The following is a 23,526-nucleotide window of genomic DNA, read 5'->3' as shown; positions in this document are numbered from 1 at the left end:
GGCAAACAGATCTTGTAGCTTTTGTTTAAAAAGGTTTAGCCATGAGCTGCTAGCCATAATATTGCAAAATTCTCCAGTTTAGAAAAGAACAGTTGGATCTAAATTGTCTTTCTGGGAAGTTGAGGTTACCTGCTCAGATAGCAAAGTTGTTTGTTTTCCCCCTAGTAACTTTTTTTTTGTTTGCATGATGCAAAGATCTTTTAGAGCTATTTTTGCAGTCATTGTGTCTTTTAGAAGTTTCTGCTTATCAGAGAATGCATTCTGTTGTCTCTGAGAGATTTGAAATCTTCTCTTGTCAAAGGCACAGCTTTAAGATACACTTCTCTAAGTTAAAGTTGCCCTCCAGTGGCCACTACAATTCTAGAAGTTCACCCATTTTTCCAAAAAGGCACAAAATCCTGGTCCATAGACCAACCAGGTAGAATACATCTTTACCTTTAGATTCCCTAAGAGTTCTTAGATATGAGGGGCCCTGGTTTCTAAAAGCTGTTCTAAAACACAGGGAATCATGTGTTTCCCTGCCCTCCTCTCTTTGGAGTAGAATAGGAAGATTTACCTAGAAGCTTCAACAAACAAAATACAGGTATGCAAATTAAAGTCAGCTCAAAATGGAGAGAACAGAGCTCAGATCTAAGACAGACTTGACTTCAAACTCTAGGGTCAGTGAGAAAGTGAATTAAATGGACTCTGTGGGTTCCATCACCATAGGGGCCTCAGAGTTAAGGAGGAAGGGAGGTTGGGGGGGGGTGTCTTCTTTGGATCCCATTAAAAAAAATTTTTTTTTAATGTTTATTTATTTTTGAGAGAGAGATAGAGGGCAAGTTGGGGAGGGGCAGAGAGAGAGAGGGGGACATCAGAATCTGGAACAGGCTCCAGGCTCTGGGTTGTCAGCACAGAGCCTGATGTGGGGCTTGAACTTGGCAACAGCAAGATCATGACTTGAGCCGAAGTCAGACACTCAGCCAACTGAGCCACGCAGGCACCCCTTTTGGATCCCATTTTTACACCACAGACTGTCAAAAGTTTAGAATTACCAGAGGTAAAACCAATGAATTATTGAAGTAGTAATCAGGAAAAGTTTATTGTGCACACACCAGAAAGACAGACTGCAAACCAAGAGCATTCAAACCAAAACATGGAAGGAAGCTCAGAGGTATATTGTTAGAAAGTGGTTTATATAGTGAGAAATTCCTGCTCTCAAGCCTCCTCTCCTTCTACTTGTTCATCTGTATGTAGTCTTAAGTTTTAGTCATTCATAGGTATTTAAAGTTCCTTAATTACATACCATGTGTTTCCCCCACTTCTGGTATTTTCATGTTTTTTCCTGAAATCTAGTCCCTCCGTGGAATACCAGTTCTTCTTTTAAGACTGAACCTAAATTGTAACTGTAAAGCAGGTATTCAATAAAATGTTGAATGATTAATTTGAGTGTTTATGTGGGTGGATTTTACCTAATCTGGGATGTTTGAATCTGTTATTTATAAGATAGGTTTTACCATCCCAATTTTACAGATAAGGAAAGAGGTGAAGAGGAACAGGTTGTTTAACTTTGCTAAGATCATACAGTAATTTATTGCTAAAACTGTTTAGCCTCAAAGCTTTCTTTTTTGCTAATTGCTTTGTATGTGGTGTTTAAGTGTCATTGATGTTATACTTGTTTATGTGATTTTGGACACTTCTCTGAAATCTAGAGAATTCGCTATAAAAATTAGTGTGGGAATAACCATGTAGTCCTTATTTTAAAAGTCACTATAATATATAATTTACTTTCTGACATTTTTCATGCTTAGTAGTGATAAATTATTGGGTAGGCATTATCAATACTATGGTTTAAAAAAATTTGCTGTGATTTTTCTTTCACTTTTAGAAAGAAGTTTGGATCCCAATTCAATTTTAGGATGGCAGCCATTTCAGGTTAGTGGAAATGATTACATTTTATAGTATATTCTGTTTTGTTTCTAACTGCATGCTCTTTGAAAAAAATTGTTTTTCTCTGTACTTTCAATTTTGCTGTGAACCTTAAACTGCTCTAAGAGGAAAGTCTTAATAAAAATAAAGAATAATAAATTATAAAAATATTTGTTTTAAAAATTCTGATTTTTATGTTTTGTGTTTTTTTTTTAAATTGTAAAACATACCAAAATGTACCATTTTAACTAATTTTAAGTATACAATTCAATGGGAGCAATTCACATTATTGTGTAACCATCACCAATATCCATCTCCAGAACTTTTTCATCATTCCAAACTGAAATTTTGTACCCATCGTACAATAATGCCCTCTTACTCCCTTTCCCCCAATTGCTAGTAACACTACTCGTACTCTGTATGAATTTGACTACTCTAGGTACCTAAGATAACTGGACTCATGCAATATTTGTCCTTTTGTGTCTGGCTTGTTTTCTTTAGTATTTTTGAGCTTCATCCATTTTATATGTATCTTTTTAAGGTTGAATAACATTGCATTGTATGTATATACCACCTTTTGTTTATCAGTTTGTCTGTCAGTGGACATCTGGGTTGTTTTACCTTATGGCAATTGTGAATAATGCTGCTATGAACGTTTAAATACAAATGGGCTTGAGTCTCTTTTTTCAGTTCTTTTGGGTATATATACTTAGAGGTGGAGCTGCTGAATCACATGCTCTTTCTTCTATTTAAGTTTTCAGGAACTGCTGTATTTTTCTCCATACTCACTGTTCCATTTTACATTCCCAGCAGTAGTACAGAAGGGTGATGTTTTTTGATGGAATTATGGGAACCTAAGAAATCACAAAGTAGAATATATCAATCACTCCAAATCCCACTACTCAAATTAATACTGTAATATATGGATGCATTATTTTTCAACAGATTTTTAGTTTGCAAAGAGTTTTTATTATTTTTTTAATGAAGTATAATTAACATATAATGTTATGTTAGTTTCAGGAGCACAACATATTCCTCAGTTCTATCCATTAATCAGTGCTTACCATGATAAATGTAGTTACTATTTGTCACCATAAAATATTGTTGTAATATTATTGACTATACTACCTATGCTGTACTTTTCATTTCTGTGACTTATTTTATAATTGGAAGTTGGTACCTCTTAATCCCTTCCACCAATTTCATTATTTCTCTACCTACTTCCCCTTTGCCAACCACCAGTTTGTTCTCTGTATGAGTTTTTTTTTTTTTTTTTTTTAAACATTCCACATGTAAATGAAATCATATGGTATTTGTCTTTCTCTGACTTATTTAGCCTAATACCTCTTAGGTCCATCCATCTTATTTCAAATAACAAGCTCTCATTCTTTTCTATGGCTGAGAAATATTCCATTGCATATACACACACACACACACACACACACACACACACACACACACACAGATATACACACACACACCACATCTTCTTTATCCGTTTGTCTATCAATGGATGCTTGGTTTGCTTCCATATCCTGGCTATTGTAAATAATGCTGCAGTGAACATAGAGATGTGTATATCTTTTTGAATTAGTATTTTCATTTTCTTTGGATAAATACCCAGAAGGAGAATTGCTAGATTATACGGTATTTCTACTTTTAATGTTTTTTGGAACCTCCATACTGTTTTTACATATGCATGAAAGTTCTTTTTTCTCCACATCCTTATCAATACTTGCTACTTCTTGTGTTTTTGATAGTAGCCATTTGGACTGGTGTGAGGTGATATTCTATTGTGGTTTTGATTTGCATTTCCCTAATGATTAGTGATGTTGAACATCTTTTCATCTGTCTGTCATCTCTGTCTACAGAAAAATGTCTATTCAGGTATTCTGCCAAATTTTTAATTGGATTGTTTGGGTTTTTCTGGTGTTGAGTTGTGTAAGTTCTTTATGTATTTTGGATGTTAATCCCTTATTAGATATCATTTGCACATATCTTCTGTCATTCACTATGTTGCCATTTTGTTTTGTTGATGGTTGTGCAAAAGCATTTTATTTTGATGTAGTCTCAATAGTTTATATTTGCATTTGTTTTCCTTGCTTGAGAAAACTTAGATAATGTTGCTAAGGGCAGTGTCTAAAAAATTTCTGCATGAGTTTTCTTTTGGGAGTTTTATGGTAAGGTCTCACATTTAGGTCTTTAATCCATTTTGAGTTTGTTTTTGTGTATTGTGTAAGAAAATGGTCCAGTTTCATTCTTTTGCATGTAGCCACCCAGTTTTCTCAACACCATGTATTGAAAACACTGTCTTTTCCCCATTGTATATTCTTCCCTTCATTGCCATAGATTAATTGACCACATAAGCGTAGATTTATTTTTGGGCTCTCTTGTCTGTTCTATAATCTGTGTGTCTGTTTTTGTGACAATAGCGTACTGTTTTGATTACTATATTTGTGTAGTATATCTTGAAATCTGGGATTGTCCAGCTCTGTTCTTCTTTCTGAAGATTGCTTTGGCTATTTGGGGTCTTTTGTGGTTCCATAGTTTTGGAATTATTTGTTCTAGTTCTGTGAAAAATATATTGGAATTTTGGTTGAAATTGCATTGCATCTGTAGGTTACTTCAGGTATTATGAACATTTTAACAATGTTAATTCTTCCAGTCTGTGAGGAGAGAATATCTTTCTATTTATTTGTGTTTTCTTCAGTTTCTCTTAGCAGTGTCCTCTAGTTTTCAGTATATAGGTCTTTGATATTTATGGTTAAGTGTATTTCTGAGTATTTTATTCTTTTTGGTGCAGTTGTAAATTTCTCTTTCTTCTACTTCATTATTAGAGTATAGAAATGCAACAGATTTCTATAAATTTTGTATCTTGCAACTTCACTGAGTTTGTCAGTTCTAGTAGTGTTTTAGTGGACTCTTTGGTGTTTTCTAATAGGGTCCTGTCACCAACAAATAGTAACAGTTTTTTTTATTCCTTACCAATCCAAATGCCTTTTGTCTAGTTTTTTAAATTGTCTGATTGCTTCTACTACAAAGCTGTCATCATCAAGACAGCATGGTATTGGCACAAAAACAGACACATAGACCAATGGAATAGAATAGAAACCCCAGAACTAGACCCACAAACGTATGGCCAACTCATCTTTGACAAAGCAGGAAAGAACATCCAATGGAAAAAAGACAGTCTCTTTAACAAATGGTGCTGGGAGAACTGGACAGCAACATGCAGAAGGTTGAAACTAGACCACTTTCTCACACCATTCACAAAAATAAACTCAAAATGGATAAAGGACCTGAATGTGAGACAGGAAACCATCAAAACCCTAGAGGAGAAAGCAGGAAAAGACCTCTCTGACCTCAGCCGTAGCAATCTCTTACTCGACACATCCCCAAAGGCAAGGGAATTAAAAGCAAAAATGAATTACTGGGACCTTATGAAGATAAAAAGCTTCTGCACAGCAAAGGAAACAACCAACAAAACTAAAAGGCAACCAACGCAATGGGAAAAGATATTTGCAAATGACATATCGGACAAAGGGCTAGTACCCAAAATCTATAAAGAGCTCACCAAACTCCACACCCGAAAAACAAATAACCCAGTGAAGAAATGGGCAGAAAACATGAATAGACACTTCTCTAAAGAAGACATCCGGATGGCCAACAGGCACATGAAAAGATGTTCAATGTCGCTCCTTATCAGGGAAATACAAATCAAAACCACACTCAGATATCACCTCACGCCAGTCAGAGTGGCCAAAATGAACAAATCAGGAGACTAGAGATGCTGTAGAGGATGTGGAGAAACGGGAACCCTCTTGCACTGTTGGTGGGAATGCAAATTGGTCAGCCACTCTGGAAAGCAGTGTGGAGGTTCCTCAGAAAATTAAAAATAGACCTACTCTATGACCCAGCAATAGCACTGCTAGGAATTTACCCAAGGGATACAGGAGTACTGATGCATAGGGACACTTGTACCCCAATGTTTATAGCAGCACTCTCAACAATAGCCAAATTATGGAAAGAGCCTAAATGTCCATCAACTGATGAATGGATAAAAAAATTGTGGTTTATATACACAATGGAATACTACATGGCAATGAGAAAGAACAAAATATGGCCCTTTGTAGCAATGTGGATGGAACTGGAGAGTATGATGCTAAGTGAAATAAGCCATACAGAGAAAGACAGATACCATATGGTTTCACTCTTATGTGGATCCTGAGAAACTTAACAGAAACCCATGGGGAAGGGGAAGGAAAAAAAAAAAAGAGGTTAGAGTGGGAGAGAGCCAAAGCATAAGGGACTCTTAAAAACTGAGAAGAAACTGAGGGTTGATGGGGGGTGGGAGGGAAGGGAGGGTGGGTGATGGGTATTGAGGAGGGCACCTTTTGGGATGAGCACTGGGTGTTGTATGGAAACCAATTTGACAATAAATTTCATATATTGAAAAATAAAATAAAATGTACCGGTTAGGAAAAAAAAAAATTGTCTGATTGCTGTTTCTAGGACTTTCAGTACTATGTTGAATGAAAGTGTTGAGAGTGAACAACATCTTGCCTTTTCTGATATTAGAGGAAGAGCTCTCAGTTTTTCACCTTTGGAGTATGTTAGATGTGGGTTTGTCTTATATGGCCTTTGTTATGTTGATGTATATTCCCTCTAAACACAACTTTGTTGAGAGTTTTTATCATGAATGGATGTTGAATTTTGTCAAATGCTTTTTCTGCATCTGTTGAGATGATCATATGAGTTGTATCCTTCATTTTGTTAATGTGGTATATCACGTTGATTGATTTGTGAATATTGAATTATTCTTTCCTCCCCAGAATAAGTCCCACTTGATTGAGGTGAATGATCCTTTTAAAGTATTGTTGAATGTGCTTTGCTAATATTTTATTCAGGACTTTTGCGCCTATGTTTATTAGCAACATTGGTCTCTGGTTTTCTTTTTTTTTTTTTTTTTTTTTTTTTTTTGTAGTATCTTTGTGTGGCTTTGGCATGAAGATAATGCCAGTTTTGTAGAATGTATTTGGAAGTTTTGCTTCCTCATTTTTCCAATAGTTTGAGGAGAATAGGTATTACTGTTCTTTAAATGCTTGGTAGAATTCACCTGTGAATCTATCTGGTCTTGGACTTTCCTTTGTTGGTAGTTCTTTGATTACTGATTTAATTGTGTTGCCTGTAATTGGTCAGTTTCTATTTCTTCCTGATCAGTTTTGGAAGGTGGTAAGTGTCTAGGAATTTATCCATTTCTTCTAGTTGGTTTTATTTGCTAGTGTATAATTTTTCATTGTAGCCTATTATGTAATCTTTTGTATTTCTGTGGTATCAGTTGTTATGTATTTTGCATTTCTGATTTTATTTATTTGGTTTTCAGTTTCTCTTTTTGTTTAATATTTATTTATTTATTTATTTATTTATTAATGTTTATTTATTTTTGAGGGAGAGAGACAGAGTGTGAGCAGAGAAGGGGCAGAGAGAGGGAGACACAATCCATAGTAGGCTCTGGGCTCTAAGCTGTTTCCCTCGCATATAACTTTTGCTTCTTTCTTGCTACATTTTTTTTTTTAATCTTTTTTTAACGTTTTATTTATTTTTGAGACAGAGAGAGACAGAGCATTAATGGGGGAGGGGCAGAGAGAGAGGGAGACACAGAATCGGAAGCAGCCTCCAGGCTCTGAGCCATCAGCCCAGAGCCCGACGCGGGGCTCGAACTCACCAACCGTGAGATCGTGACCTGAGCCGAAGTCGGACGCTTAACCGACTGAGCCACCCAGGCGCCCCATCTTTCTTGCTACTTTTAAAACTCTCTCTTAATCTTTAATGTTTGCCGTTTTAATTATTATATGACTTGATATGGCCCTCCTTGGCTTCATCTTGTTATGGGCTCTCAGTGCTTCCTGAACCTAGATGTCTGTTTCCTTCTGCAGGTTAGGGAAATTGGAAAAGTTTTCTGCCCCCTTTTCTTTCTCTTCTGCTTTTGAGACCACTAAAAATGCAAATGTTATTATGCTTGAGGTTATTGCAGAGGTCCCTTAACCTATCCTGTGATGTGTTGATTCCTTCTACTATATTTTTTAATTTCAGTTATTCTATTCTTCACTTCTGATTGGTTCCTTTTTATATTTTGTATTTCTTTGTTGAAGTTTTCACTGAATTCATCCACTCTTCTTTCCAGTCCGGTGAGCATCTTTATGACCATTACTTTGAATTCTTCATTAGTTAGATTTGCCATATCCATCTTTCAGTCCTTTTTCTGAGGTTTTGTCTTCTTGTGTTGGGAACATATGCTCCTGTCTCATGTTTTTTGACCTTCTGTGTTTGTTTCAGCTACTTCTCCTAAACTTGAAGGAATGGTTTTGTGTATGTATAGTTGTCTTCTGTGCAGACTGTGTGTGCCTGGTGACTTTTGCTGGCTGGCTGAGGCTTTGACTGGTGTGGGCCAGGGTTTCTGGGGCACTCTGTACTGACGTTGCTTTGGTGGGATGGCCAGAGCTGAAGTGGGCATTGGCTGAGGCAGTCCCAGGCCTTTCTGTACAGATGGTGCCCTGGCAGGAGAGCTGTAGCTGAAGTGGGTGCAAGCCAGGGTGTCCCAGGGTTTTTAGCATAAGGGGCACCCGAATGGTGTGGCTGGAGCTGAAGTGGACATGAGTTGGTTGTGGTGGGGCTGCTGGAACAGAGGCAAGGTTTGGGAAGGAGGGGAGTCCCAGGGCACTCCATGTAGGGGGTGCCTTGGCAGAGTGGCTGTAGCCAAGGTGTGTGCAAGCCAGTGGCTCCTGTGGCACACTGTGCAAGTGGCGCTCTTGCAGGGTGGCTGGAGTGGAAGAGAGCATGAGCCAGGAGGTCCTGGAGTGCTGTTCACTGTGGTGTCCTAGCATGTCATCTGGAGCTAGTATGGTACAGATTTGGATTGTTCCAGGGTGCTTTGGGCCTATGTCACTTTGGCAAGATGGCCATAGCTGTGGTGAGTGCTGACCAAGGGTTTCCTGGCATTCATTGTACCGTGGCTGCCCTGGTGGGTCGGCTTGGGATGGTGTGGGCTAGGGGACCAGGACTCACTGAGGCAATAGGCCAGTTAAGGTGCCTAGACCATGCTCCCATCCATGTAATCAAGGTGGAAAGTAATGTATACTCTCCACTCAACCAGCCCCTTCAATCCAGAGAGATTTCCAGCAGCTTCCCTGCTATTTGGTGGAGTTCTAGGGATGGATCCTTTATATTTCAGTTGTTCTGTTAAACTGTGGCTTTTTTTCTGTGTCCTAGGGGGTTCAGGGCTAGTATGACCAGGGCTTGCAGAGGCAGCAGGCCAGCTATGGCTTCTGGAACCCGCTCCCGTCTGTGCTGTCAAGGTGGACTGGGAACGTTAACCATGGCACTTGCCAGCGCCTCAGATCTGGAGAGAGTTCTAGGAGCTGCCCCACCATTTGGTAGTGGCCTAAGGCTCGTTCCTTTATATTCTAATTTCCCTTCCAAACTGTGGCTGTTTTTCTGTGTCCCAGGGCAGATGAACCTGCTCCCGGCCCTTCAATAGTATCCTTTCCCACTGTAGTTTGCAGCATAGGGGCTGGGAGTTTTCTTTGTTACAGTGTATGTCTCTTGCTGTTTTTCATGTGCTCTATCTTTTGTTGTGCAGAAGCTGTTCAGTCTGCTCGCAGTTCTTCAGAAGGAATTGCTCTGTTAATAGGTGTAGATTTGTTGTGTCTGTGGAGGAGATGAGTTCAGGGTCTTCTATGTTGCCATCTTGGATCAGAAGTTCTCTGTCAGTTAGGGTTTGATCAGAGAAGCAGAGGCACTATGCATGATACAAGGGATTTACTGGAGGGATTTAACCTTATGTGATTGTGTGAAGTGGTCAAGCTCTTCCCTGGTGTTTGTCACCTGTGTGTGTGGCACTGAAGTCCATGCCAACGGTCAGGAAGAGAAGGTGATGTACAGTGGGGGTGCAGAGGCAAACTGCAACCTGTGAATCATGAATCGTGTTTCTTAGCAGAACCTGTATTAGTCTCAGTGCCTCACAGTCTCCAGTGTGGATGATTCAGGAGTGGGTGTACATGCACATGGACTGGCATACTGCTTGGCTGAGGGTTCAGAGAAGCTGAAGGAGAACCAACAGCATCCGGGGGAGCTACAGACTCTGCTCTTTCCCCAAGGATATCTAGCAGCAGCCAGAGTTGTGGGCTTGGTGCTGCCCTGTGCCAGTGAGGTCATCAGTCCTGGTCTTAACTAACCTTTCCACATATGGAAAACAAGGGTACTCTTTCACTTCTACCTTCCATATATCTGGCTGCCCAAGGAAACAAGTGTCCCTTGTACAACCAAAGACAAACTCTTCTTCTCCCCAAAAAAGGGCACAGGTTCTTGTTATTCATCTTTGGATGATGCTCATTCCTCTTGCTAAATCACATCCTTCTTGGTAATCCTCTAACTTAATTCCTGAGATATGAAGTCAGCTACTATTAGCACATTTTATTTAGATGTTAGGAAAATAGGAAAAGGGACCTAGATACATACATACATACCTACCACCAACAACAAAAAGGAAGAGATGCTTATAGTTATTACAGTTCTGTTTCTCACCTGGTCATGTGGTCATTAGATGTTGTTTTATAACTATGTTCTTCACTTACGTATTCCTTCTTTGCTGTCAACAACACCTCACCTGGTTACAAATCCTTGCCCGGTGTGTGGACTTGCCTTAGCAGTTTGCTTGGATTTAGCTTTTGTAGTTTTGCATTAACTTTGATCACAGAATGTGGGACTACCAAAAGGTACCCTAGAGGTTTTCCTACATTTCACACATACTCTTCCTTATTTCAGTAGTGTTGTAGCAATCCAATTTCCCTTGAATAGTCAGAATCAGTCACCCAAGCCAGTATAGTAACCTCCATCTTTTCCTGTTGATTTACTGGCATGAGGAGCTCAAAGTGGTCAAGAGGCAGTCCACTTCCATTTATTTTTATTATTATTTTTTTTAATTTAAATTTTAGTTTTGTGAACATACAGTGCAATATTGGTTTCTGGAGTAGAATTCAGTAATTCATCACATATAATACCCAGTGTTCATCACAACAAGTGCTCTTAATACCCATCACCCATTTAGCCCACCCTCTGCCCACCTCCCTCCATCAACCCTTTTTGTTCTCTATTGTTAAGATTCTCTTATGGGGGTGCCTGGGTGGCTCAGTGGGGTAAGCATCTGACTTTGGCTCAAGTCATGATCTCATGGTTCGTGAGTTTGAGCTCCACACTGGTCTCCTTGCTGACAGCTCAGAGCCTGGAGCCTGCTTTGGATTCTGTGTCTCCCTCTCTCTGCCACTCCCCTGCTCACACTCTGTTTCTCTCTTTCAAAAATAAACACTAAAAAGTCTCTTACAGTTTGTTTCTCTCTCTTTTTCCTTTGTCTCTTCCCATATGTTCATCTGTTTCTTAAATTCCACATATGAGTGAGATCATAGAGTATTTATCTTCCTCTGACTGACTGATTTCACTTAGCATAATACACTCTGGCTCCATCAATGTTGTAAATGGCAAGATTTCATTTTTTTGATGGCTGAGTAATATTCCATTGTGTATATATACCACATCTTTTTTATCCATTCATCAGTTGTTGATGGACATTTGGGCTGTCTCCACAGTTTGACTATTGTTGATAATGCTGCTGTAAACATCAGGGTGCATGTACCCCTTTGAATCAGTATTTTTGTATCCTTTGGGTAAATACCTAGTAATGCAATTTCTGGGTTATAGGGTAGTTCTTGAGGAGCCTCCATACTATTCTCCGGAATGGCTACACCAGTTTGCAATCCCACCAACTTCTGTTTAAATGGAACCACTGCATTTTCCCCTGGTAGAAGCATTCCTTCCTGATAAGACCTCTAAGCCAACAAGGTTCAAAGTTTCAGGGATGGGAAGCAAACATTTTATTAGTGGATCACTAGTAAGTGGTAATAGTAAGAAGAGCCACTCTCATTTCCACCCTGATCCCTAGGCTCAAGAATCCGATCTATAGGACAAACAGCATTATTCATTGTTTTGGTAGGTAAGGGCAGTTATACTGGCTTCCACTTAGTCTTTCCTAAGAGGGGACTGATATATGTATTTGGCCCATTGCTGAATGTATCTATTCTGATAATATGATCTAGAACTGGAGAAATAACCATAGAATGGGTTAGAGGATCTCCTGAGCCCACTGTATGATGGACATGAGCAAAACTGCATTGATCACGTGATTTGCATAAGTCCAGTCCCTGTTTTGACTGGTGGATCACCATGGCATTTGTCTTCCAGGAACTGTCCATTCAGAGTTAGTGTCCAGTAATTTATGAGAAGCTATTTTCCTTTCCCCAATACATAATTACCCTGATACGTTTCTTTGGAGAACACTAGTGAGAAGATTTACTATATAAATTTTTAGTTGTGTCTTTTCTCACAGGGTCCCAATCTCTATTCAGGGGACTCTGGGTCTATAAATTGGTTCTTTTCTGGGAGCTGGTTGAAAGACTCTGACTCTATAGTGATTCAAGTCAAACTTAGTTTACCAGAATCAGGGCTTTGGATTCTGCATATTCAAATCAAGTAAACCGTTTCAAGGACATCATGATCAACTAGCCAATGCCAGAGTTCTCTGCGGATCAGACTATTCTGATTACTGTTTCTGCTCTGTTGCCTATTATAGCAACCACATATATCTTTTCTTTGGTTGTGAACTGAATTAGCCCTCATACCTTGGAAAGTCCATTATTCTCATTGATTCTGTTGATCTGCTTCAAAGGCAGTACTTCCCTCGCTGTCATTCCTAGCTTACAGAGAACAGTCACTGTGAGCTCCTCAGGGAAGCTGGGTAGCATTCTCCTTTCCTGAAGCCTCTGGATCCCCTCCTTTAGTGTATACCCAGAAAGTTCTAGCCCTTCAGTATCATTGAGATCTACACCTGTGTCATTCTATCTCAACTTTCTAATAATTCATCTTTGGAGCCAGGTTTCTGGCAACCAACGAAGTAAATTATTAGAGCCACTCCTGGCCACTGTACTACTGCACTAAACCAGAATTACATATTGAGTCTGTATCAGTGAATTTAGCTTCATTTAATATTCTATTCACTCTGATTTAGTACCGTTGGGATCTGTTCCCTCACATATTCCCACCATATTTCTGGTGATATAGGCATACCTCAGAGATCTTCAGATTTGTTTCCAACCACTGCAATAATAAGTCAATATCACAATAAAGCTAGTCAAATGAACTTTTTAGTTGTCCAGTGCATATAAACATTATGTTTATACTGTTCTCTACTAAGTGTGCAATAGAACGTCAAACAATGATGTTCATACCTAATTAGAGATACTTGATTGCTGAAAAATCCTAGCTATCATCTGAGCTTTCAGTGAGTGTAATGTTTTTGCTGGTAGAGGGTCTTGCTGTAATGTTGATGGCTTCTGACTGATCAGGGTGGTGGTTTTGAAGGGTGGGGTGGCTGTGGCAATTTCTTAAATAAGACAACACTTAAGTTTGCTGCATTAATAGATTCTTCCTTTCACGAATGATTTCTCTGTATGTGTGATAGCATTTCACCCACAGTAGAACATCTTTCAGAATTGGAGTCAGTCCTCTCAAAACTTGTCACTGCTCTATCAACTAAGTTTATGTAATATTCTAAATCCTTGGTTGTCCTTTCAACCATCTTCACAGCATCTTCACTGGGAGTAGATTCCATGTCAAGAAACCACTTTCTTTGTTCATTTAACTTCTGTTAAAGTTTTATCATGAGATGGCAGCAATTCAGTCACATCTTCAGGCTCCACTTTTTTTTTTTTTTAAGTTTATTTATTTATTTTGAGAGAGAGAAAGAATGAGCAGGGGAGGAACAGAGAGAGAGAGAATCCCAAGCAGGCTCCACACTGTCAACACAGAGCCAATGCAGCACTTGAACTCATGAACCGTGAGATTGTGACCTGAGCCGAAACCAAGAGATGGACGCTTAACCCACTGAGCCACCTAGGTGTCCCAGGCTCCACTTCTAATTCTAGTTCTCTTGCTATTCCCACCTCATCTGCAGTGACTTACTCCACTGAAATCTTGAGCCCTTCATCCATGAGGGTTGGAATCAACTGCTTCCAAACTCCTATTAATGTTGATATTTTGACATTTTCCCATGGATCATGAATTTTCTGAATGGCATCTAGAGTGATGAATCCTTTCCAGAGGTTTTCAATTGATTTTACCCAAACCCATCAGAGCAATCCCTATCTGTGGCAGCTATAGCCTTATGAAATGTATTTTATAAATAATAAGACTTGAAAGTAAATGACCCACGAATTACAGATGGATGTTGTGTTATCAGGCATGAAAACAAGATGAATCTCTTTAAACATCTTCATCAGAGCTCTTGGGTGACCAGTGCATTGTCAATGAAAGAAATCTTTTTTCTGAGCCCTAGGGCTCAAATAGAGCTCAAATATAACCCACGTTATAAACAGATGTGCATAATTATAGATTCAGGCTTATAGAACACAGGCAGAATAGATTTAGCATAATTCTTCTTGCCCCTATGATTTTTGGAATTATGAATGAGCATTGGCTTCAACTTAAAGTCACCAGCTGCTTTAGATCCTACCAAGAGAGTCAGTCTGTTCTTAGAAGCTTTGTAGCCAGGCATTGACTTCTCCTCTCTATGAAAGTCTTACATGGCATCTTCCAGTAGAAGGCTACAATAAAAATCTGTTGTTTCTTGTGGCCACCTTAATTAACTATTTTAGCTAAATCTTCTGGATAACTTGGTGTTTCTACATCAACACTTGCTGCTTAACACTTTTATGTTATGGAGATTAAACCTAGCAAACCAACCTCGACTAGCTTCAAACTTTTCTTCACCTTCCTCACCTTTCTGAGCTTTCGTAGAATTTTAGTAAATGTGCCGAAGTGAGCACTCAGCCTTCCTAGAATTGAAGAGAGTCAGGGCCTTGCTCTGGATTAGGCTTTGGCTTAGGGGAATGTTGTGGCTGGTGTGATCTTCTGTTCGGATTACTAAACCTCTCTCCATATCAGCATTAAGGCTGTTTTCCTTTCTTACGTTTCATACGTTTACTGGAATAGTACTTTTAATTTCCTTCCAGAACTTTTCCCTTCCATTCACAACTCAGCTAACTGACTCAAGAGGTCTAACTTTCAGCCTGTATTGGCTTTTGACATTCGGTAGTCTTGGCCCAGTACCTATAGGAGATAAGGGGTTCTTCTGGGACAATCATAGAGACTTTGAGGTTCCTTTATACAGATCCTACATTTCTCTCAGGTTTTTCAGCATATTTAGGAGGGGCTAATCAACCGCATTATTCTCAACAGAAATATTCTGTGACAGCAAACACTTGGTCACCCAGAGCCTTTCCCTCTCTAGATACTTAATTACTGGTGTCTAGATTGTAATCTAAATAACTTTGTCTACTACATGCCATGGAATACCAATTGAACTGCAGGCAAGGGTCATTAATGCCTAAATCTAATCAGATCGGAGACTATTCTAGGTGGCATAGAAGCAATTTAGAGAACCTGCTTTTAAGTTTCTTTTCCTCTGGAACAACATTTGATATTGGTTAGGGTTCACTCAGAGAAGCTGAATCATGAGTGATTTAAGGGATTTATTGTAGGGATCAGTTCCTGTATGATCATGGGGCCTGGTTAAGCAGTCCATTGCTAGTCCTGAAGTCAGCAGTGCCAGCAGTAGGAACGGGAAGATGGAGATGGAGTGTGGGAGGGTAAAGATGAGCTCAAACCCAGGAGGACAAAATGGAGCTTGTCTGCCTTTCACTTGGACTTGTGTTGGTTGTGTAACCGCCTCCAAGGCTCTGACTCCAGATGCTGGTGCCCTGCAGAAGAGCTAGTACACTTGCCATAGAAAATTGCACAAGAACATGGCCAGGGATTCAGGGAAGCTGAAGAAGCTGTGGGCCAAGCTGCTGCCCCAAAGAGGTTCAGTAGGAGCTGGTGGAATTGGGTTCTGCTTTATGCCAGGAAGGTGAAGCAGCAGATCCATGACAATGTGAATGAACCCCAGCAGCACCTGACATTATGCCAGCCATCTGAATGTAAACCTGACTGCTGTTTCATTTTTACCTTCCAGGTCTGAAGCAGAGTTCACTTGTGACCAATCCTAACCAGAATCATGCAGGGAAGGCAATTCTGGTATTGACATAATACAAAAACACCATAACATCCTATTTTAAATCATAGCCATGAGATTTCATCTTATGAAAATTTGGGGCATTAAAGCTGGACACTGATTAAAGCAGGCTGATGTTTTAGAGAGCATCAAGGACATCTTTAAAAATTTTTGGTTTCTATTGGTATGGTGTCAAAAGGAATCTCACTTTGACTTTAATACTCGGATTGATTAGAATCGTACATTAAGTCTGCTTTATAAATTAGTGATGATGGACTTATAATGTCAATTCCAGTAGCACACTCGATTTTTCTTTTAATTGTTACATCAGCTTGTTTATAATCACCAACGCCTTATCTTGCCAACATATGAACCCAAATATGTTTTCATGAAATAATAGCTAAGTAGTTATGGGGTGAATATCACTCATCATCAGGGAAATACAAATCAAAACCACAATGAGATACTACTTCATAACCTGTCAGAATGGCTAAAATTAACAACTCAGGAGACGACAGATGTTGGTGAGGATATGGAGAAAGGGGAACACTTTTGCACTGTTGATGGGAATGCAGACTGGTCTAGCCACTTTGGAAAACAATATGAAGGTTCCTCAAAAAATTGAAGATAGAGCTACCCTATGACCCAGCAATTGCACTACTAGGTATTTATCCAAAGGATACAAAAATGCTGATTTGAAGAAGCACAACACACCAGTATTTATAGCAGCACTATCAACAATAGCCAAATTATGAAAAGAACCCAAATGTACATCGACTGATGAATGGATAAGATAGGTGTGGTATATATATATACAATGGAATATTGGCAATCAAAAGAATGAAATCTTGCCATTTACAACAACATGGATGGAATTAGAGTGTATTATGCTAAGCGAAGTAAGTCAGAGAAAGACAAATTAAGATTTCATTCATGTGTGGTGTTTAAGAAACAAGCAGATGAACATAGGGGAAGGGAAGGAAAAATAAGATAAAAACAGAGAGGAAGGCAAATCATAAGAGACTTTCAAATACACAGAATAAACTGCGGGTTACTGGAGGGGAGGTGGGTGGGGCAATGAGCTGAATGAGTGATGGGCATTAAAGAGAGCACTTGTTGTGATGAGCACTGGGTGTTATATGTAAGTGATGAATCACTAAATTCTACTCTTGAAACCATTATTGCATTATATGTTAACTACCTTGGATTCAAATTAGCAAAAAAAAAGCTTCCTTTTGTTTCAAAGTTTGGTCACTTAAATGACTTAGGAGACTGTTGGACCACTGCTCTACAACACAGTAAATATAATAATGATCATTTATTAAATGCATAACTATGTGCCAGTTACTATGTTAAAACTTTCCATATATTATCTCACTTAATTCTTTAAAACAATACTATGAAAGCTAGATATTGTCCCCTTGTACAGATGGGGAAATTGAGGCTTGGTTTAGTGCTTAGCCTGAGCTAAGAGGAGGACCTAAAATTTAGGTCTATGTGACTCCAGCACACATGCTCTTAACCACCTTACTCTACTACTGTAAGTTTGTCTGTATTTCTGATGGTGAGGAATAGCCAAAAATCAACAGAGATACCTAAAACTAATTAATTATTGCATCTTTTTTTCCTTCCTCATAGCTCTAACTGAAGAATTGGAGTCTGTAACCAATGAGCTACATGCAGTAGACATTCAAATTCAGGAACTTCTGGAAAAGCAACAAGAGCTTATTCAGAAAAAGAACATCCTAACAAACCAAATAAAGCAGCATTTTGAGGATTCTGATGCTGGGGAAAGCAGTGAATGGGATTCTTCACCTGCTGCTTGGAATAAAGAAGGTTTGCTCTGTTTTTGTTTGCTAGTCTTGTTTCTGCTTGTTTCTTTACACAGGAGTTAAATCATTGTTCCTGGATCAGTGCTTTCTAGGCACTTGGAAGGGAAACTGGCTGTTCCTTAAGTGCATGGGAAACCAGTAGGCAAACCATTCTTTGCCCATGGTCTTTTTGAATGAAGCTTTTATTATTCACACTTCATTATTTTTTCCAAATGTGGTTCGTTTTTTAAAAATTTTTTTAATGTTTATTTTTGAGAGAGAAAGAGAGACAGAGCATGAGCGGGGGAGGGGTACAGAGAGAGGAGAAGGAGATACAGAATCCGAAGCAGGCTCCAGGCTTTGAGCTGTCAGCACAGAGCCCTGACGCAGGGCTTGAACCCACGAACCATGAGATCATGACCCGAGCCAAAATCGGACGCTTAACTGACTGACCCATTCAGGTGCCCCTCCAAATATGGTTCTAGCAGCATCAATCAATGCTTGGAAAAAGAAGATTTTTTACTAAATTTTCTAAGTTTTAATTAGAAAAAAGTTAAACAATTAAAAAAAAATTCAAAGTTGCCAAAGTCTAGTTCATTTTCCTGCCCTAGTGAACACCTTCCTTGATTCAAGATCTTGCCAAGTCTCATGTTTATCATGAACTATCACTTATACTGGAGTTCGTAACAGTGCTTTTGTAGCCCTTGCTTTTCAGGGGATTTGCTTCTAAACAAGATATTTACATAAAAAACTCCACATAATTGTTAACTTGACGGTATTTGAGATTTTTATGATACTATGAATTCCTTGATCAACAATCAGACTGGTTTTCAAATGCCTGGTCAAGGACCTTCCTCTTCTGTGTAGGTTAATTCTCAACTGACAAATGTTTTCATTTTTTTCTGATGGATTGTTTCTTACTATATATCATTAAATCTTTTTGCCTAAGCTTCGGAGTTAAACTAATCTCAAAATTGTCAGTATAAAGGTTAAATTGTCAGTAATATTAAAACTTACATAAATTCTTAACTGCTTTTCTCTAATATAAAAGCTGCCATTTACGTTTGTATTGCATTTATAATCCTAAATAATTCTAATATATTTGGCTTATTATTATTATTATTATTGTTTTATTATTATTTTTTGTCTAGATTTTCCCTGGTCTGGTAAAGTTAAAGAGGTTCTGCAAAATGTCTTTAAACTGCAGAGGTTCAGACTGCTTCAGCTTGAAACTATTAATGTAACAATGTCTGGAAAGGAGGTATTTCTTGTTATGCCTACAGGAGGTGGAAAGAGCTTATGCTACCAGTTACCAGCATTATGTTCAGATGGTATGTATTAATAAAGATTCGTTTTAAGTTGAACAAAGGAATTTCTCTCTTTTTTTAAAATGTTTATTTATTTTTGAGAGAGAGAGACACACAGAGCACGAGTGGGGGAGGGGCAGAGAGAGGGAGACACAGAATCTGAAACAGGCTCCAGGCTCCAAGCTGTCAGCACAGATCCTGACGTGGACTTGAACTCATGAACCATGAGATCATGACCTGAGCCAAAGTCGGACATTCAACCGACTGAGCCACCCAGGCACCCCAAGGAATTTCTCTTTTAAGTCTTAAAAAAAATAATTTCTAACCATACTTATGTATAAATCAAGTGCATTTTTAATTTCATTTATCTTAATGTTAATAGACATTTTAAAAGGTTCACTTAAAGAGGGAATGTTAAAGACTTTGAGCAGAATTGGTTCTTTTATATGGTTCTTCAAACATAATTAAAAAACATGTTGTGGGACAAAAAGTACTAGAAAAGGAATCTATAGACCTGGAGTCTAGTCCCAGATCTTTATTGAGTGTCAGCTAGGGGTGTTCGGCCCTGGAGATAACAGTAGTGAGCAAAATGGGCAAGGTTCTTGTTTTCACCGAGCTCATAGTGTAAAGCAGAACTTTCTCAAACTATAATGTGTGTAAGGATTACTGGTGACATGATTGACATGCAGATTCTGAGTTTGTGTGAGACCCAAGATCTTGCATTTCTAACAAGCTCCCAGGTACTGGGTTGCTCTTTGGGGACTAGCAGTGGTATAGATAGGGGTCAGCAAACTTACCTTTAGAGAGGCAGTCAGTAAATGTGATAGGTGTGGTTCATATGGTCTCTGTGGCAACTACTGAACTCTGCCATTGTGGTACAAAAGTAGCCATAGACAGCATGGAAACAAATGGATATGCCTGTATTCTATTAAAACTTTATTTACTCAAACAAGTAGCTAGTTCTTAGTTTATTGATACCTGGACTAGAAAATAGAGGTAATTGTAGGCAATTGCAATAAAAGTTTTGTGATAAAGGTTTTTTTATTTTAATTAATTAATTAATTAATTAATTAAAAAATTTTTTTAATGTTTATTTATTTTTGAGACAGAGAGAGACAGAGCATGAACAGGTGAGGAGCACAGAGAGAGGGAGACACAGAATCTGAAACAGGCTCCAGGCTCTGAGCTGTCAGCACAGAGCCTGACGCGGGGCTTGAACTCACGGACCGTGAGATCATGACCTGAGCCGAAGTCGGACGCTTAACCGACCAAGCCACCCAGGCGCCCCAAATTAATTAATTTTTAAATTTTATTTATTTATTTATTCATTTATTTATTTATTTTGAGAGAGAGAGAGAGAGAGAGCACGAGCAGGGAAGGGGCAGAGAGAAAGGGAGACACTGAATCCAAAGCAGGCTCCGGGCTCTGAGCTGTCAGCACAGAGCCCAACGCGGGGCTTGAACTCACAAACTGTGAGTTGGACACTTAACCAACTGAGCCACCCAGGTGTCCCATGAGAAAGGTGTTAATAGGGAATTAAGTCAGTGCAAAGATCTGGTCTAGGGACTGTCCAGAGAAGGCTGTCCTGAGGAAGTGGCATTTGAGCTGAAAGCTGAAGGATAAGTAGGCAAAGATAGACAGGAGAGGAAGGAAGAATGTTCACGCAGGGGAGCAGTATTTCTGAGAGCCCAAAAGTAAGAACATGCATGGTAGGGAGTATCAATAATCTGGAAGAATTTCAGTGTGGCAGGCAGTGAGGGGCAAGGCACATGGAAAGAGTCTTGAAAGATATTATAAAAATTTCCTTAGATGAGTGGGAAACCATTGAAGGGTTTTATATAGGTAAGAGACTTGCCAGAATTGTGGTTTAGAAGATGGAGGAATTCCAGAAATAATTAGGAGGTAGATTCAGTAGGACTTGGTATTCATTCGATTCGGGGTAGGAGAAGGGATAGTATAGAATGTTGCCCAAATTCTAGGCTGGGACAAATTGTTCACTGAAATAGGTTACATTTGGAGACATAATTTACATGGGAATGGAGAGAGAGGGAAGATGAGTTGAGGAAGGGGAGGTAGTGAATAGGACATTCTTTGGAAAGAATTGCTGTGAAGGGAAAAAGAGGGGACCCTAAATTAGGTGTCCAGGGTTTTTCAAAGATGAGAGAGGCTTGCCCGTGTTTAAATGTAATGTGAAGTTATCATTGATGAGGGAGAATATGAAAATACAGCAGAGAGACTATTTGAGATGTCAAAATCCCTGATAAAGTCCGAATCTGGTATATTTTTTAATTGGTCTGCTCTCTGGTTTATTTTAAGGAACAAACTATAGAAACATAAGGTCAGTGATTTTAATAATGTAGAATAGCTCTTACAGCTGTGCACAATTTCAAAAATAAGAGAAAGGGGACACTATCAGAATTTCATCCAGTCAATAAACTGTTCACTGGTTTCTATGTGGCATATATTAATCTGGTACAGTAAGTGGAAGAATAGTCTTGTAACTATCATTCTTAATTATACGGGTTGCTTATGTTTTCTTTGGAAACTTTGGAATAACTTTTTTCTGATATAACTGCTTACTACTTGACTTGATTTATGTTATTTTGCTAAGGTTACCAGTACTGATTGTTAAAAATGATAGTAAAGTAAAAATTCACAATCATATCTATTTTTATCTTTATAGTAACGAATGAGGGAAGAGATTTCTGTCTAATCTTATATCTGCTTATTTGACTAATGATCATTTATTTATATCTATCTCCTCTATTAATGAGGCTAAAAAAATAGGTAGTATATTGATGTTGTGATGCCCTCAGGTGAGTGGTTGAAACTCATTCTGGAGGTAGTATAAAATTTAAAGTAGATACTTTCTCTTTTAGGTTTTACCCTTGTGATTTGCCCATTGATCTCTCTTATGGAAGACCAGTTAATGGTTTTAAAACAATTAGGAATTTCAGCTACCATGTTAAATGCTTCTAGTCCTAAGGTATGCTTCTGTGGTTCTTTTTTTTTTTTTTTTTTTTTTTTGATTTGTTTTTTAAGTTTATTTATTTTGAGAGAGAGAGAGAGTGTGAATGCCTGTTTGGGAGAGGGGCGGAGAGAGAATCTCAAGCAGGGTCCATGCTCTTAGCACAGAGTCTAAAGTGGGGCTCAATCCCGTGAAAAAGATCATGACCTGAGCTGAAACCAAGAGTTGGATGCTTAACCATCTGAGCCACCTAGGCACGCCCTTTTTTTAAAATCCAAACTCTTCACTAAAGTAGGAGCCTTGGTTACAATTGAATTGGTTATAAAATTATAAGCTAATAACTATATCAAGAGTTACAAAGTACTGTTGATGGGCCAGTTCTAGTCTACTACCTATTTTTATATGGTCTGTGAGCTAAGAATGGTTTTTACATTTATATTTATATATTTTAATTTAATTTGGTTTATTTGAGAGAGAGAGAGCATGAGCAAGGCAGGGGCACAGGGAGAGACAGAGAGAATCTTAGGCAGTCTCCACACTTAGCACGGAGCCTGACACAGGGCTTGATTCCACAGCCCTGGGGTCATGACCTGGGCTGAAATCAAGAGTTGGATGCCCAACCAACTGAACCACCCAGGCGCCCTGGTTTTTATATTTTTAAATGGTTAAAAAAAAGTTAAAAGAATAACACTTTGTGAAGTGTGAAAATTATAAGGAAGTCTGTAAAGTTTTATTGGAACACAACAGTGCTCGTTCATTTATGTGTTTTCACACAATAATGGCAAAATAGTTGTGATAGATACTGTATGGCCCACAAAACCTAATAATATCTACTATCTGGCACTTTACAGTAAACATCAGCTGAGCTGTTTTATATTATCTATTAGAAGATAGTAAATAAGAATTCCTAATTATACAATATTATTAAATATAAATGGTGCACTACTAACAAGATAACCTGTCCCTATGGAATCTTTTTGGTTTCGGAATGGACTCTCTTACTTTCATCTGTTGAATAAGCATTTCCCAACTATTCTTTTTTAAAAAGGATGTTATTGAAATTTTTTAAAGTGCAGAAAAGTAGAGAGAATCGTAATAAAACTGTAAGTACCCATTAACCACCTTTAACATTTATCAACATATGACCAATCCTTTTTCAATTATATACCTGGAATTTTCCCTGCCTCCTCCCCTTGGTTTATTCATTTGAAACAGTTCCCAGATATCATATCATTTTAGTTGTAACTCCTTTAATGTATATCAGAAAAAAAATAATTGCAATGGCATTATCATACCTAAAACAATTTAATATTGATTCATTAAAATCATCAAGTAAATGGGTGTCTGTGTGACTCAGTTGGTTAAGTGTCTGAC

The 23,526-nt window shown here is 38.5% G+C and overlaps 1 protein-coding gene across 2 annotated transcripts in view; it reads left to right on the top strand.

The window, feature by feature from the left end:
* The window catches only part of RECQL (RecQ like helicase), a 57,909-nt gene that overhangs the window by 5,158 nt on the left and 29,225 nt on the right, over positions 1-23,526 (top strand). For both annotated transcript variants that reach the window (XM_042945949.1, XM_042945950.1), the window contains exons 2-5: positions 1,868-1,914; positions 17,705-17,902; positions 19,029-19,208; positions 22,064-22,170. In XM_042945949.1, coding sequence (XP_042801883.1) covers positions 1,899-1,914; positions 17,705-17,902; positions 19,029-19,208; positions 22,064-22,170 — 501 coding nt within the window. In that variant the 5' untranslated portion in view covers positions 1,868-1,898. The remainder of the gene's footprint in view (positions 1-1,867; positions 1,915-17,704; positions 17,903-19,028; positions 19,209-22,063; positions 22,171-23,526) is intronic.

The sequence above is a fragment of the Panthera leo genome, chromosome B4, assembly GCF_018350215.1.
Source record: "Panthera leo isolate Ple1 chromosome B4, P.leo_Ple1_pat1.1, whole genome shotgun sequence".
Classification (NCBI taxonomy): domain Eukaryota; kingdom Metazoa; phylum Chordata; class Mammalia; order Carnivora; family Felidae; genus Panthera; species Panthera leo.
Note: the sequence above shows the minus strand (reverse complement) of the source record. Positions and strands in the feature narration are given on the sequence as shown.